Below are 15208 nucleotides of genomic sequence, written 5' to 3'. Positions count from 1 at the left end.
AAGAACAAAAACATGGTAATATATCACATACATAAAAATTGTTATCATGAATCATACGTAAGCAAACAACCTAACAGTGGAATATCTATATAATGAAGCTATGCGCATACACTATAGAGTGCTACTGTATGTCTACATAAAATGCTATATAAGTTACATAAGTTGAGCCTATGCAAAGGAACAATAACCTCCTATTTACACTATGGCTTACTGCTCATAACAAACACTGTTCTGTAAAAAATATATAAACAAAACACATATCATAAAATGGAGGGATTACACATTAGCTTGAATGACAATGCAAGATTATTCATATTAATACCCTAATCGCGTAAAATATGTAAAAGTAACAATTGTATAGCAACCACTGACTATAGCCCTTCATCAAGTTGACTATTTTAATTATCCTACATGACTATTTACGTGTTGCTGTTGCCTGCTTGGGATATTAATTCTCGGGGCATGGTTCCATAGAGGAACCACAGAGAGCATCCATTCCTGACTGGATAGGCGGCGGTTGAGCCTGACGTTTGGGACGGCTAATATTTGTAGTATTATACAGCGCCAGCATGGATGACTGACCGTGACACTAAATAAATTGATTTAACCATGCCCCCATAACAAGCTAAATAAAAACGCAACAAGGCTTCCGTTTCAAAATCACATCTTCTGTCTGTCCTCGCTTAGCTTTGGTCTGTGTGGACTGGGAGGAATTATTTATATTTACAACCACAAACACCAGGTAAAGTACAGTACTTGTTCTTCTGTCTGTCTGTTCCTGTCAATCATTTTTTTCTTTATTTTCTTGCCCCCTTTTATCCCCAATTTCTATTTACAACCACAAACATCAGGTCAAGTACAGTACTTGTTCTGCTGTCTGTCTGTTCCTGTCAATCCTTTTTTCTTTTATTTTTCCCCCTTTCCCCCCCCCCCCACACACATTTCTGTACATTGTCACCTCACCTGGAGATCATACCGGGATGTAGAGCCTTCATCTTACTACTACTTAGGATTATGTGCAGTGACTATATACAGTATATATCACCCTCCCCGCCCGGCTTCTCTACCCCGAACATGGGCCAAATGTGTTTGTGTAGATGCTCGACAAAGCCAGATGAGGTGGATTCGAACCCCCCTAGACTCCGCAATGGTGGGCACAGCTACTTTACTGTGCCACCCGAGCGTCTCAAGTGTCTATGGGCCCTGGACTCCTGTCTCAGCACTGGGTCTAGCTTCAACAACTCCTTGTTGATCTATCTCTTCATACTGGTGGTATTCTGTCTCCTCACTGGGTCCAGCAGCTTCAACAACTACTTGTTGATCTATCTCTTCATAGTCTGAGTCGTCTGCCTCTTCAATGGGGCCAGATTCAACAACTACTTGTTCATCTATCACTTCATACTCGATGCCAGCTTCAGAATCAGAACCAACAACATTATAATACTCGTTCTCTATCGTGTTCGAGACTGGCTCTCCACTACATATTTTCAATATGTACGGGAACTGACCCCACAGGGCAGTGTTCATGGATATCTCTTTAAGACACATCTTCTATGGTGGCACCGCCCAGATGCCAATCAGCGGGCTATTTAAGCCCCATCTGTGCAGTGCCACTTCGATTTTTTGATTTCCACGAGAGCAGACGTTTCGTGTATCTCAGCAGTTTTGACACTATTAAACAACATATATATATATAAATATATATATTTAGAACATGAAGCTGCGTGGCACACAGTCCACTTACCTAGGTAAGAAGAGAGCCGGTCGTCCTGACGACTCCTCTCTGGGCGCCGCGTAGCTACACAACAACAACGACAACAACAGCAACAAGCTGAGTGCCGAATCTGTCTTGCGGAGGAAGCCTCAGTTTGTCCGTGCGACCGCTCCTTGGTGAAACCTGCTCGTTGGGGGAAACCTTGGAGGCGGCGTTCGGTCCGTGCGTCCAACCCTTGGTGAAACCTGCTCGTTGGGGGAAACCTTGGGTCGGCGTTCGATGTGGCCAAAGGGTCCAAGCATGAAGCCAACCACGTTGGTGGAGCCTTGGTTCCCTGGCTGCAGAAGCGCTGTGAGACCCCGAGCGAAACCGACCTCGTCGGTGAACCTCCTGGTTGATCATCGCGGCTGTACACCGTGGCGGCGGGTAGCGGGGTAGAACCCAGAGGAGCTGAACTAGTCGGCGTACACTGAGGCCATCTACGTTCGCTGATCGTTGCCGCCGCGGTCCGGTCCGGCCAGACCACACGGCAGAGAGTGTAAACAAACAATTCCAGCGTGTTCCAACTTCCTCATTGACAGGTGACGTGAGCGTCATAGTGTAGGAGGTATGCTCGTCAGGGACGGCTGCCCAGACTGCACTGTGCCTCACGGTTCACAAGAGGGCGGTGTGGCTCAAAGATCAGGAGAAAAAAACTCCAGATGACCCACCGTGTTAGGCGCTGCAATTGAATCGCTTACTCTGTCACAATTGGTTCTGGTTAATATATACTTATATGCTTATATATATATATACCTGTGTGTATCAATACAAGCATACAGGTATGTGTATCACGCAAGCGGATACACTACCAATGTATTGTACAGTCTGTACAATACAGTACAGGCATATATATATGTACCATTGTAAAGCGCTTTGAGCACTTGGAAAAGCGCTATAAAAATGCAATTCATTATTATTGTTATTATTATAAGTATGATAATGGCTACAACAACACACTATGCATGTGGACTTGTAGGCCTACTGGTATGATATACAAAAGTTTGGAAGCCTCCAGTGTGCTTAATGTCAGATTGTTTTGTGCTAGAGCGGCCGAGCAGTTTATGTACAACCTCTTCCAGAGGTCCATAACTCTGCTGGTGACACAAAACAAACTGTGGACATTGATTTGGGGACTCCGTCCTAACAAAGAGAGAGCACACTGAGAATCCGCGTCATGGGGATGTCTTAGGGTACCATGTTGCCTTGATTCGTTTATGCAGCATTGTGAGTTGCAAAGGGTAGATTATGACCCCTCACGTTCAAGCAATTACTATGGGCCCACTCCCTGTGGAGCACATTCCGAACAGTTAAAATATGGCGTACAATACAAGATGGATACATATATGTATATATAGGTACACATATAATAAATAATATATAGGTATACATATGAATATATCTATATAGAGACAAGAGGAGATGGAAATAGCAGGGGTTTCCCAGGCTGCATGTGGAGCTCACACGCCCACAGAGGATGGCCATGACCAGTGTGTGCCCTGCGGGGGCCCTGGTATGAGGACCCCGCCCCCGGTACGAATGGTCTCATCCTTCCAGCTGAAGCTGGAGGGGCCATGGGGGCCTGTTTTTAGAGTCGTTTCCACTGACAGACTAAAATGTCCCATAAAAATGTAATTTTTATGTGAACGTGGATGCTATTTGTATACAGCTGTGACTCTGTCTCCAAGACATTTATTTCACAAGGGAGACAAACAAAGACTACCTTGAACCTTGTCCCAGGTTGGCAGAGCTGGGCGAGCTAAGCTCAGGCTATAGCTCCACCTCTTTCCTGCCCTGCCTGGTATGGACAGGTCTGTAAAGAAGGATTTAGTGAAAGTTTTCGGCGAGACTACTTACGAGTGTCAGCAGCCTATTAATGCACTACAGTGTGCAGTTTAGGGAGCGAGCGTTGACTCGCCCTCTCGGGTTAGCTGTTGTCTCGTTTGTAGGTGAGACTAACACAATTCCTTGGGGTCAGACGGCCATTAGAGCACACTATACAGGGTATGGTTGACTGAATGGATCCCCATTAGCTGATGCCAAAGCGACAGCTAATCTCCCTGGGGTCCATATGAAACAGACATACAAAGAGTACATGAATACATGTATTGTGGGTGTTGCGCCAGCTTACACCCCGGTGATGTAGTTCGGTATTGTGGATCTGGGTTCAGTGACACAAACAGAACGTGCTGGGTCAGTCGAAGGTTTCCCTTTATGTTGGGCAGTCATCATAGCGCACTATACTGTCGTATTCGGGCGGGGTGGCAGCTCACGCGACAGTGGTGTAGTTCTGTCACAGACAGGACATGCTGTGTCTGTCCGACGTTTGGTAACATAGACATGACATGCTGGGTCTGCCAGGAAGTATGCCTGAATCTCAGCCATTATCACACTATAGGGCGTATTGCTGACGAGGTCAGCTCATGCGTCCGTGGTGTAGTTTCACGGTGGAGCCGGGCTCAGTGACACAGCAGAACGTGCTGTGGCTGTCGGGCAGAGCACACGATACAGTGTACAGTGTGTCACGGCGAGCCGTTTATGCACCTAGGTGTGACTCTGCGGGGTAGAATCCGGTTACCGGTCTGAAACCACAGAGAAAGCTCTTCTCATCCAGAGAAGTCACGAAGTCATGGCTATCTAGGCGCAGCTAGCCAACAACAACAGCAACAAGACTGAGTGCCGAATCTGCCTCGCGGAGGAAGCCTCAGTCTTGTCCGTGCGTCCGCTCCCTGGTGAAACCTGCTCGTCGGGGGAAACCTTGAGACGGCGTTCGGTCCGTGCGTCCGCTCCCTGGTGAAACCTGCTCGTCGGGGGAAACCTTGAGACGGCGCTCGGTGCGGCCAAAGGGTCCCAAGTGCGAAGCCGACCTCGTTGGTGGAGCCGGGGTTCCCTGGCTGCAGAAGCGCTGTGAGACCCCGAGCGAAACCGACCTCGTCGGTGAACCTCCTGGTTGATCATCGCGGCTGTAAACCGTTGCGGCGGGTAGCGGGGTAGAACCCAGAGGGGCTGACCTAGTCGGCGTACTCTGAGGCCATCTACGGTCGCTGATCGTTGCCGCCGCGGTCCGGCCAGACCACACGGCAGAGAGCGTAAACAAACAATTCCAGGGCCAACCGGCGGGGTATGGCTAGAGGTGCTCAGCACACCGAGCCCACTCCTCAGTCCTGACAGTTCAGGATACCCAGCCCCCACATGCTGTCTCTCGAGACAGTGGCGGTCAATTCAGGTGGACCCCTGAGTAGGTTCCACCATGTCATGGGTTGTAGCTCTCTCGAGGTCGTCCTCAGACGAGCCCTCCATTGTCGTTTCCGGTGATCCCGGATCTCCATCTGGCCAGTTTGTTGGTACTTTGCGCTCCTGCGTCGTTCTTGAGTACATCCACGGATGTTGGCGTGGGACGTCCTCGTGACCGGTGCCCGTTTGTTGGATCCCACAGCACTAGTTTGCTGGCTGGCATCTCTTGGCAGTGAGCCAGCTGGTGCCTCCGCCCCTTAGGGCTGAGGGAGACCACGGTGTACCGGGTGCTCGCACATTAGGTCGGCAGCCCCCCCACGGGAGGTGGTACTGTCTGCCTTGCGGCATGAGCCAATTAAGCGAACAAGCTGAGTGCCGAATCTGTCTTGCGGAGGAAGCCTCAGTTTGTCCGTGCGACCGCTCCTTGGTGAAACCTGCTCGTTGGGGGAAACCTTGGAGGCGGCGTTCGGTCCGTGCGTCCAACCCTTGGTGAAACCTGCTCGTTGGGGGAAACCTTGGGTCGGCGTTCGATGTGGCCAAAGGGTCCAAGCATGAAGCCAACCACGTTGGTGGAGCCTTGGTTCCCTGGCTGCAGAAGCGCTGTGAGACCCCGAGCGAAACCGACCTCGTCGGTGAACCTCCTGGTTGATCATCGCGGAAGAAAGAATGGACACTTGGGTGGCTTCGCGCAGGACAGCATTTTTGTTGTTAGCAGTGTCAGCCACAAGAATGTCCCTATCAGTGCATGAAGGAGGCTGCCGCTTCCTACATGGCAATGGTTAGGTGGTGCTGGCACCAATCCCTGCACTCTATACCATACGGCCTGATCAGAGAGTGCTCGGGTAGACCATGGTCGAAGGGTGGACTGTCCCACCGGATCACAGGGGTGATCCAACAGGGACAAGCAGGCAGGAGTGCCAGGGTCGCCTGGAAGGCGGGCACACTCTGCCCATGGGACAACAGCCCCCTGGTTGCTGTAGAATGGTGTATCTCTGACAGAGATCTACACAGCAGTGACATGGGCGACTCTGTCTACATTCACCTTGTCCTACCGATGGAACGTGGTGGCATCCGCTCCCCCTGTGGGAGTCGCTCCTGCGTGCTACTCAGCGGTAGGGTCACCAGCACCTTGACCGGTCAGGTCGGCCGGGCATCTGACGGGCTGGCTTGAGCAGCCCTTCACCCCGGTGGTCACTGGCCTAGCATCATGCTGGGCCAGCTGAGCCTAGGCGGCGTCTTGCGCCTAGGCCACGAGTATTACTTACTTGGTATGAATACTGAAGTTTTGGAGCGTTTTGGCAAGCGCCTGTGACTCATGGCGCTCACCACTTATAGGCTCGGACGGAATTCAGGTTAAACTGCCTCGGGCTGCCGCAGGGGCAGCTGGTCTGCTTATTTCCTCGCGGTGTGTCTTAGAGAGTTCCCGTACATATTGAAAATATGTAGTGGAGAGCCAGTCTCGAACACGATAGAGAACGGAGGGTTACACTCTCTGTAACCCAGGTTCTCTGAGTGGAGAGACTGGCTCTCCACAAAAGAGCCGCTCCGAAATGCGTGTCAATCAAGAATTAATCGAAGTGGCACTGCACAGATGGGGCTTAAATAGCCCGCTGATTGGCATCTGGGCGGTGCCACCATAGAAGATGTGTCTTAAAGAGATATCCATGAACACTGCCCTGTGGGGTCAGTTCCCGTACATATTGAAAATATGTAGTGGAGAGCCAGTCTCTCCACTCAGAGAACCTGGGTTACAGAGAGTGTAACCCTCCGATATCAATGTTCTCATTTCCGACATTATAATGAACCGTCGCAGTGTCCCACACTCCTGCATTATGTCTTCTGCTGGCCTGGAGAAACACAGAAACACCCAACGTTAAGTCACTGAATCACATCTGGCTGAAAACCCTCCTATCTCTCTCCTAACTCTGGTTTAACTGTCATTTATACACATTCCAGTCTTGTGTTGTGTAAAGATGTATTACCTGCCAGAGACAATAGAGGGCATGGATGGGTACCAGCAGCACCAACAGCAGCACCAACAGCAGCACCACCACCACAGTGACTGTAACTCTGCTGCTGTCGTCCTCAGGTGTCAGAGGGACTGTAGGAGGGACTGTAGGAGGGACTGTAGGAGGGACTGTGAAAAATAAAACATCATCAAATCATGTAAGAACATTTGATAAACCTTCATGTTTGATTGAATCATGCCTGACGGAGATTCATATTGTGAGTTTAACCCATTTAGACCTGAGGCCGATTCTAAATCAGTTTTCTGAAAAACCTGTGTTTCTATGTCAGTGGTGCTCAGCCTTTTTCATGTCAAGGACCCCCCTCCCCCTGCCACCAGAAACAAAGATTTGAGTTAAAAACATTCACTCTGAAAGAATATATATTCAAAGAATTGAGCCACATTTTCAAGATTCATCAAAAATAGCAGACCTGCAAGCTCGTAGCGTGGCACTCGGTGACGCGCTACAAGCTTATAGGTCTGCTATTTTTCAACAGCTAAAGTATAACATTAACGCTTAAAACACCAAAAGGGGTTCCCGCCCAGAATGGTTTAAAGGTAATTTCATTCAGGTTACCTGTGACGCTGAGAGAGAGGATGTCGCTCTCAGAGGAGACATTGTGAGAAAACACGTTGGTGTGATTTATAACAACGTCGACGTGATAAGCACAGCTGTAATTCCCTTGGTGGCCGGGGCCTGCTTCGAAGAACAGGAAGTTGGCAGAGTGATTGACAGCTGGCTGGGTGTGGTTGTGTGTGCTGTTGGCTCCAGTGAAGGTGAGGTGGAAGGAGCCGTCTGGGTACTGTGGCAGGATGGAGCAGCTGATGCTGAAGTTGGAACCTTCCAACACCTGCTGCCCCTGCTGCTGGCCCTCAGAAACCCCGTTTAGAGACACCTGCTGCCCCTGCTGCTGGCCCTCAGAAACCCCGTTTAGAGTGGGGAAGACGCTGATGTTTGGCTTAAACAGAAGATCTGTATTAAGACACGAGTGATTGAATTATAGTACAGCAGATATTTACATTTACAGTATAGAGTAGCCAATGAGATGGAACCAAGATTAGAGATCCAACATCTTGTATGGCTTTTGCTGAAATTAGACGATGCAAAAAAGTTATTTTAAATTCATTCAGAAAAAGAAACATCCTGTTTCTATGCTGTAGATAGGTATAGGTTAAGTGAGTAGGCAAGTAGACGGACGTCACTGTTTGTGTTACCTGAACAGATCACCTCCAATGTGACAGTGGAATTCTCAGACAGTGTCATTCCACACTCCCTCAGTGAAGCCTCGGTTCCAACACAGTCAGCTGTGATCCACCACACAGGTTGAACCGTTGAAGCAGGACTCCTTTGTGTTGAAACGTCAGAGCCACAGTCCATCTGCCTACACACGACAGAGGATGACTTCAGGTTCCAGTCGGACTGACCATCCACGGCTCTCCAGTCTCCCTGGTGTTGCATCTCCAGTACACCACTACAGTTACTGCTTCCTCCCACCAGCCTGACGTCATCAGGCTCTGTACAGAGACAAGACCGTTACAAACCATTTAGAGCAGACATGCCTTGTGAGCCGAAAGTGTTCAGTTCTCCCACTCCATGTTAATGGATGGTGGTGTTCTGTTGGGACGCATACTTTGGTTAGACATAGCATTGGTTAAGGTTGGTGAGGGGTGCGTTAAGACGACCGGATTAAAGTTGGTGAGGGGGGCGTTAAGGGTTGGGAGAGGGTTAAGGTTAGGTTTAGGTGTGCTGCACCAGCTCAGTGGCCTTGTGGTTAGAGTGTCCGCCCTGAAACTGGGAGGTCGGGGTTCAATCCCCGGCCGGGTCATACCAAAGACTGTAAAAATGGGACCCAATGCCTCCCTGCTTGACACTCAGCATCAAGGGTTGGATTAGGGGGTAAGTCCCTGCGACATACTAGCGTCATGTCCAGGGGGTGTACATCAAGCTGCCTCACGCTACAGAAACAGGAGTTAAGCTCCTGCCCTATGGGCCTCATGGCTCGGCAAGGCTACTTACTAGGTGTGCTGCCCTGTGGGAGGTTAGGGTGAGGGTGAGGGTTTGAGATATCAGAACAATGGTATGTCTAACCAAAAGCATGCACCCGTTCTGTTAACATATGGTGGGGATCTATTCAGATTTCAGATTTCAGATTTTTATTGAAGGGACAGCCTCTTGAGATACAGCATCTCATTTTCAAGAGGGACCCATAAAACCAAATACAGAAAAGCATACTTTCCTAACACTGTCTAACACTAACACATGGTGAGCTGTCACTCCCAAGACGGCAAACGGGTGACTTCTTGTAACGGAAATGACCAAACGTCAAACTCAAAACTCAAAGTTTGAGCACGGAATATCACACCCGTTACGCCATGCTCAGCCAATCACAGCGCATAATGGGAATAACGGCACAGCTTCCAGCCAATCACAACGGCCAACCACATCGCCAATGTCGGCGCCATACATGGTTAATTTTGCTGCAATTCCGTCCTCAAATTTTGGCGGCATAGATGGTAATTTTCCCTCCTCATATTTTGAGGACATTACTAAAATGATTAGATTATACCTGAGCAGGTGAGTCCAACAGTCTTGTCAGGTGAGCAGGTGGTGTTTCTAGTTGAGTCTGAGGTTCTACAGTCCAGGAGAACAGACTCGTTGCCTTCACACTGGAACTCTTTGGTCCACATCGAAGCATTCAGGCCTCCATAGAGCGCCCCCTGGAGGACTGAAGGAGCCCCGCAGCCAAGATCCCTACAGACCACCTCTGCATCCTGCTGGTCAAAGTCATCTTCACACACTGAGACCCACGACTGGTTAGATTTCACCTCCACTCTGCCTGAACACACACTGGTCCCGTTCACCAACCTCACAGATTCTGGAGAGAGAGAGAGAGAGGGGGGGGGGGGGGAGGAGGGAGAGAAGGGGGGTGTCAATGTACATGTATCTTATTAAACACGCATGTGCATGCACGCACACACGCAGAGTTGTGGAGGTGAAGTGGAGGTCACTGTTTATGTGTTTTACCCGAACAGAACACCTCCAGTCTCTCAGTGGAATTATGAGACTCCTTTGCTCCACACTCCCTCAGTGAAGATTGAGATCCAACACATGGAATCTTCCACACAGGTTCAACGGTTGCATCAGACCTCCTTTGTGTCGAAACAGCAGAGCCACAGTTCAGTTGTCTACACACTACAGATGATGACTTCAGGTTCCAGTCATAAATAGAACCCGCTGGTCTCCACTCTTCCTGGTGTTTCACCTTCAGGATACCAGAACAGTTACTGGTTCCTCCCTCCAACATGACGTCACCAGGCTCTGTACAGTGGCAAAAAAGAAAATAAACTACTATTACTTTCATTGTTAAAAAGGAATGCGAATTACAAGTATAGTTGGTATTTTACTGTTTTATCTCAGGCTAGCAATGTCATTTTCATGTTTTAAACTAGAAATATGTGCTCCTCTGAGCACAGGACAATATAGTAGAGGTCAATCTTATCCAATCAGGATGACATGTGAAATATTGGACAAGTCTCCCTTGATAACATTACTATAGAGGTAATCAGGGCCGCTGCTGGCCATTTGGGTGCCCTAAGCATAACATATTTGTGGTGCCTTGTGCTTTGTGGTGCGGTGCTGGATTACTTCTTCAATTCGACCAATTCCACAATTCAATTGGACTACGGTGGCAGCAGGAAACTAAAGGTAATAGCCTAAATAGCTCCAGTTTTTCCACCTTGGTGATTCACAACCATGTGCTTATATTGGATGTGATTTCTCATCCCATCAGAATCAAAGTAATCACAGACATGACAGTGTCTGCAGCTAGAGTACATTCCACTCACTGCACAGGGAAGTCCGGGAAGTGAATGATGCCAGGCTGCAGGTGACCACAAACCAGTCACATTATGTGAAATGTTCTTTTCTAGTTATGATTATTATTACCTGAGCAGGCGAGTCCAACAGTCTTGTCAGGTGAGCAGGTGGTGTTTCTAGTTGAGTCTGAGGTTCTACAGTCCAGGAGAGCAGATTCGTTGCCTTCACACTGGAACTCTTTGGTCCACATCGAAGCGTTCACCTCTCCATAGAGCGCCCCCTGGAGGACTGAAGGAGCCCCGCAGCCAAGATCCCTACAGACCACCTCTGCATCCTGCTGGTCAAAGTCATCTTCACACACTGAGACCCACGACTGGTTAGACTGCACCTCCACTCTGCCTGAACACACACTGGTCCCATTCACCAACCTCACAGACTCTGGAGAGAGAGAGAGAGAGATCATTTTAATCATATAACATTACACTTTTCCAGGACTGCTCCGCTCATCTGTGAAATGCAATTTTTTTAAGAGTGGGGATCTTAGTTGAGATAATTCAAGAATCCATTTTCCAACATCACCACGCACAAATAAGGAGTTGTCTAAATGTAATAACTAACTTTTGTGTATTCATGTCTCTGTAATGGACAGTCAGGACTCGGTAACCTATTAATATGTGAGCATTTTGTTGGTGGTACTTTATTTCGTACTTTAGGTTAATACAAGTAAAGAACGTGTAGCCCAGTGGCAAGGGAGGTGTGTGTTCTGTGTGACTGACAGACAGACAGACAGACAGACAGACAGACAGACAGACAGACAGACAGACACCTGAACAGGTGTTACCTGAACAGATCACCTCCAGTCTGTGGGCTGAAGTATAAGACGCATTTGTTCCACAGTCCTTCAGTGAAGACTCAGAGCCAACACAGGGAGATGTTATCCACCATACAGGTTGATTTGTAGAACCAACCAGTCTTAGGTCGCATTCTCACCAGAGAGCTTTGCTGCGATTAAAACGAATCCTGCTGCGCATTTTCAGAAAGTGCGCTTCGTTTGGCAGGTGTGAAGGCTCTTTCGAATCCTAATGCGCAACAAAGAACCGCATTTTACTCCGAGCAAAAACGGGGGTTTCGCTTCGCTTCCAATCGCGCTTGACTACGATTCGGTGCAGGTGTGAATGCAATCCGCAGCAAATACAGGAAATGAAGCAAACATACGTCAGGCGGGTGAGGAGCTGAACACAGTTGGAGACGGAGAAGGCATATTTTACGCACGCAAAGATGTCCCGTTACCGTGGATAGACGTGGTCGAATGAGGAGAGTGGAGACTGAAGCCCTGATCGAAATGAGGACGAGTACATTAATCAATTGCTTAAGAAAACACAAACACTGCAGTGCAGTGTAATAGTATTATAGCCTACAGAATATTCTGTCTGTCTGTGCGTGCCGTAAACATGGAGTGCTGTCACTGCGTGGGGACTAGTGGGGAGTAGGAACTTTCATCTCGATAAACTTGTAAACATTTTGCGCTGCTGTCTGTTATATCAGTGCGCTCAGCGCTGTGCCTCCATGCCCAAAAGAACAGTGCGTGCGTGGCTGCGTGCTTATAGTGAGAGAGCGAGAGAGGGGGGGGCAGTCCCAGACCGTCGGCACGACACATAATGCACGTTATGAGTATAATTATCACCATAGATTTATCATTTCACTGTGTAGGCTAGTTTATGAATGTAACACATTGATAAAGGTCCCCCCTGCTGCGTTTCCAATTGCTGCGGATCATGACAGTGTGAAGGCAAACCGTAGCCAATTAAATATGCAAGAATCCCATTTCTCCTCCCATACGCATTCGAGTCTACCGAAGTATTAGGTGAGAATGCGACCTTAGTGATGAAACAGCAGAACCACAGGCTATCTGTCTACACACTACAGATGATGACTGCAGGGTCCAGTCAGAATCATCCACTGGTCTCCACTCATCATGGAGTTTCATCTCAAGTTTTCCAGCACAGTCACTGGTTCCTTCCACCAACCTGACATCTGTACAGAGACGAAAGTAAGCAGTAAAAACAAAATTAGAAAATGCATTACTTTCATTATAAGTAATCGACACAAAAGATGCTACACATACTCGTAGTCGGATCATATAGGATACCGGATAAGTTTGTGAAAACTGTGGCTGAGTCTTACACACAGTCTGTCCTGCAGGGGACACAGAAAGCACCACCGGTACGTTCCAAAAATATCTGTCAACCTAAATCAGAGTAAGTAAAGGGGCAGTGGATAAGGGGTAGAGTGGCCGGTAGAGTAGCCGGTTCGATGCCGGGTTCCCTCAGAGTTAGTGTAGGTTCTAAGTAGGTTAGACACTAAAGGTGGTTGCACACCGGCCGCGTTTTTCGGAAAATCGATAGAAACGCAGCAAAAAATCCGAAAAACACGCTCGGTGTGTGGGGACCTTAACTCTGCCATCGGTGTGTATGTGTGTGTGAATGGGTGAATGTAATGCACAATCTATGCAAAGCACTCTGGATAAAAGCACCATTTACCATTTAAAGCAAATCACACGCATGTTGAAAAGAATGCTAATTAAAGTGATTGAAATGATACGCTGCTGTCATAGGAGGAGGAGGCAGAGGAGATGGGTCAGGTGGGTGTGTCTACATTTTAACACATACTGTACACCAGCGTTACTCAACCCGCGGGCCGTGGGCCGCATGCATGTCTCTGCGGCCCATCGTGGTCATGCCAATGAAATGATAGTTTTTGTACTTTCAGTGTGGGGAAAGCATTTGCAATCGTGATGAGATTCAGCTGATATAGGAAAGTGACCTGGTATCTGTTCTATTCTATTTGATGTTGTTCGTTTCATTAATGTATTTAAGTATTATTTTTGTTTGAGTATATATTGGCTTTACTGCATCATTGCACTGGTTACAATTTGTTCTAGATCCTAGTGTTCATTTAAAATGATATATTCCTCTAAATCTGGGTAGTAAAAAAGAAAAGAATCAGGCCACTGCCCTGGCTCTCCTGGTCCCTCTGCACGTCCCTGATTACCTGAGCAGGTGAGTCCAACAGTCTTGTCGGGTGAGCAGGTGGGGTTTCTTGTTGAGTCTGAGGTTCTACAGTCCAGGAGAACAGACTCGTTGCCTTCACACTGGAACTCTTTGGTCCACATCGAAGCGTTCACTTCTCCATAGAGCGCCCCCTGGAGGACTGAAGGAGGCCCATAGTCAAGCTCCCTACAGACCACCTCTGCATCCTGCTGGTCAAAGTCATCTTCACACACTGAGACCCACGACTGGTTAGACTGCACCTCCACTCTGCCTGAATACAGACTGGTCCCATTCACCAACCTCACTGACTCTGGAGAGAGAGAGACAAAGTGTGTTCAACATTTTTATTCATTATTCACAACAGATGAAACATGAGGACACACACACACACACACACACACACACACACACACACACACACACACACACACAATTTATAATGTAGGCATTTAGCAGACGCTCTTAACCCATTCAGGACGGGAACCCTTTTGGTGTTTTAAGCATTGTGTTATACTTTAGTTATTGAAAAGCACAGCACTAGCTTGTAGATCTGCTTTTTTTTTAATCGTGAAAACGTGTGCAAATCTTTGGATTAAAATTATTTCAGAGCAAACGTTTTCATTTCATATGTTCGCTTCTGGGGGGTCCCTGGAACAACATATTTTCAGATATGCCAGCCACATACATATAATTCTGGGGGTCCTTGACATGAAATAGTTTGAGAACCACTGACATAGAAACGTAGGTTTTTCATTTGTAAAATAGTCCTCAGGTCTAATTGGGTTAAATTAATCCAGAGCGATTTACAATAAGTAAGAACAACACGGTAATACAGCAAATACATAACACACACGCACGCACGGACGAACACAGATAGACATGAATCAACGGATGGACAGACGTATGGGGACAGACAGACAGGCAGACTGTACAGATTACTGTTATTGTTGAAGTATTGTTTGTGTTACCTGAACAGATCACCTCCAGACTGTCAGAGGACCTGTCAGACCTCATTGCTCCACACTCCCTCAGTGAAGACTCAGCACCATCACAGGAAGATCTAATCGACCATACATTAGTAGGCTTACGACCAGTAGAACTACTTTGTGTCGACAGAGCAGATCCACAGTCTAGCTGCCGACACACTACAGATGCTCCCTTCAGGTTCCAGACAGTCGACTGATCAACCCCTCGTCTCCATTTTCTCTGGTGTTTGATCTCCAGTCCACCAGTACAGTTACTGCTTCCTCCCACCAACCTAACATCATCAGGCCCTGTACAGAGACAAGTGAGAATACCGTAAGTATAGTTAAACAAAGTACTATTACTTTTCCTTACAAAATAAT

At 47.9% G+C, this 15208-nt stretch overlaps 1 protein-coding gene across 1 annotated transcript; it reads right to left on the bottom strand.

Annotated features, from left to right (window-relative positions):
- Positions 1-1194: 1194 nt before the first annotated feature.
- Positions 1195-14876, bottom strand: LOC308317805 (uncharacterized protein; the record flags this gene model as incomplete). Its single annotated transcript, XM_080767082.1, has 8 exons — positions 1195-1412; positions 1745-1798; positions 3252-3316; positions 6809-6834; positions 6970-7124; positions 7573-7968; positions 8211-8510; positions 14831-14876. The coding sequence occupies 8 exons, from the start codon at positions 14874-14876 to the stop codon at positions 1195-1197; spliced, it is 1260 nt and encodes a 419-aa protein (XP_080623208.1).
- Between the last annotated feature and the right edge of the window lie 332 nt (positions 14877-15208).

The sequence above is a fragment of the Protomyctophum bolini genome (assembly GCF_963924005.1).
Source record: "Protomyctophum bolini genome assembly, chromosome: 6".
NCBI lineage: Eukaryota > Metazoa > Chordata > Actinopteri > Myctophiformes > Myctophidae > Protomyctophum > Protomyctophum bolini.
The sequence above is the reverse complement of the archived record's forward strand: the minus strand, read 5'-3'. Positions and strand labels throughout refer to the sequence as shown.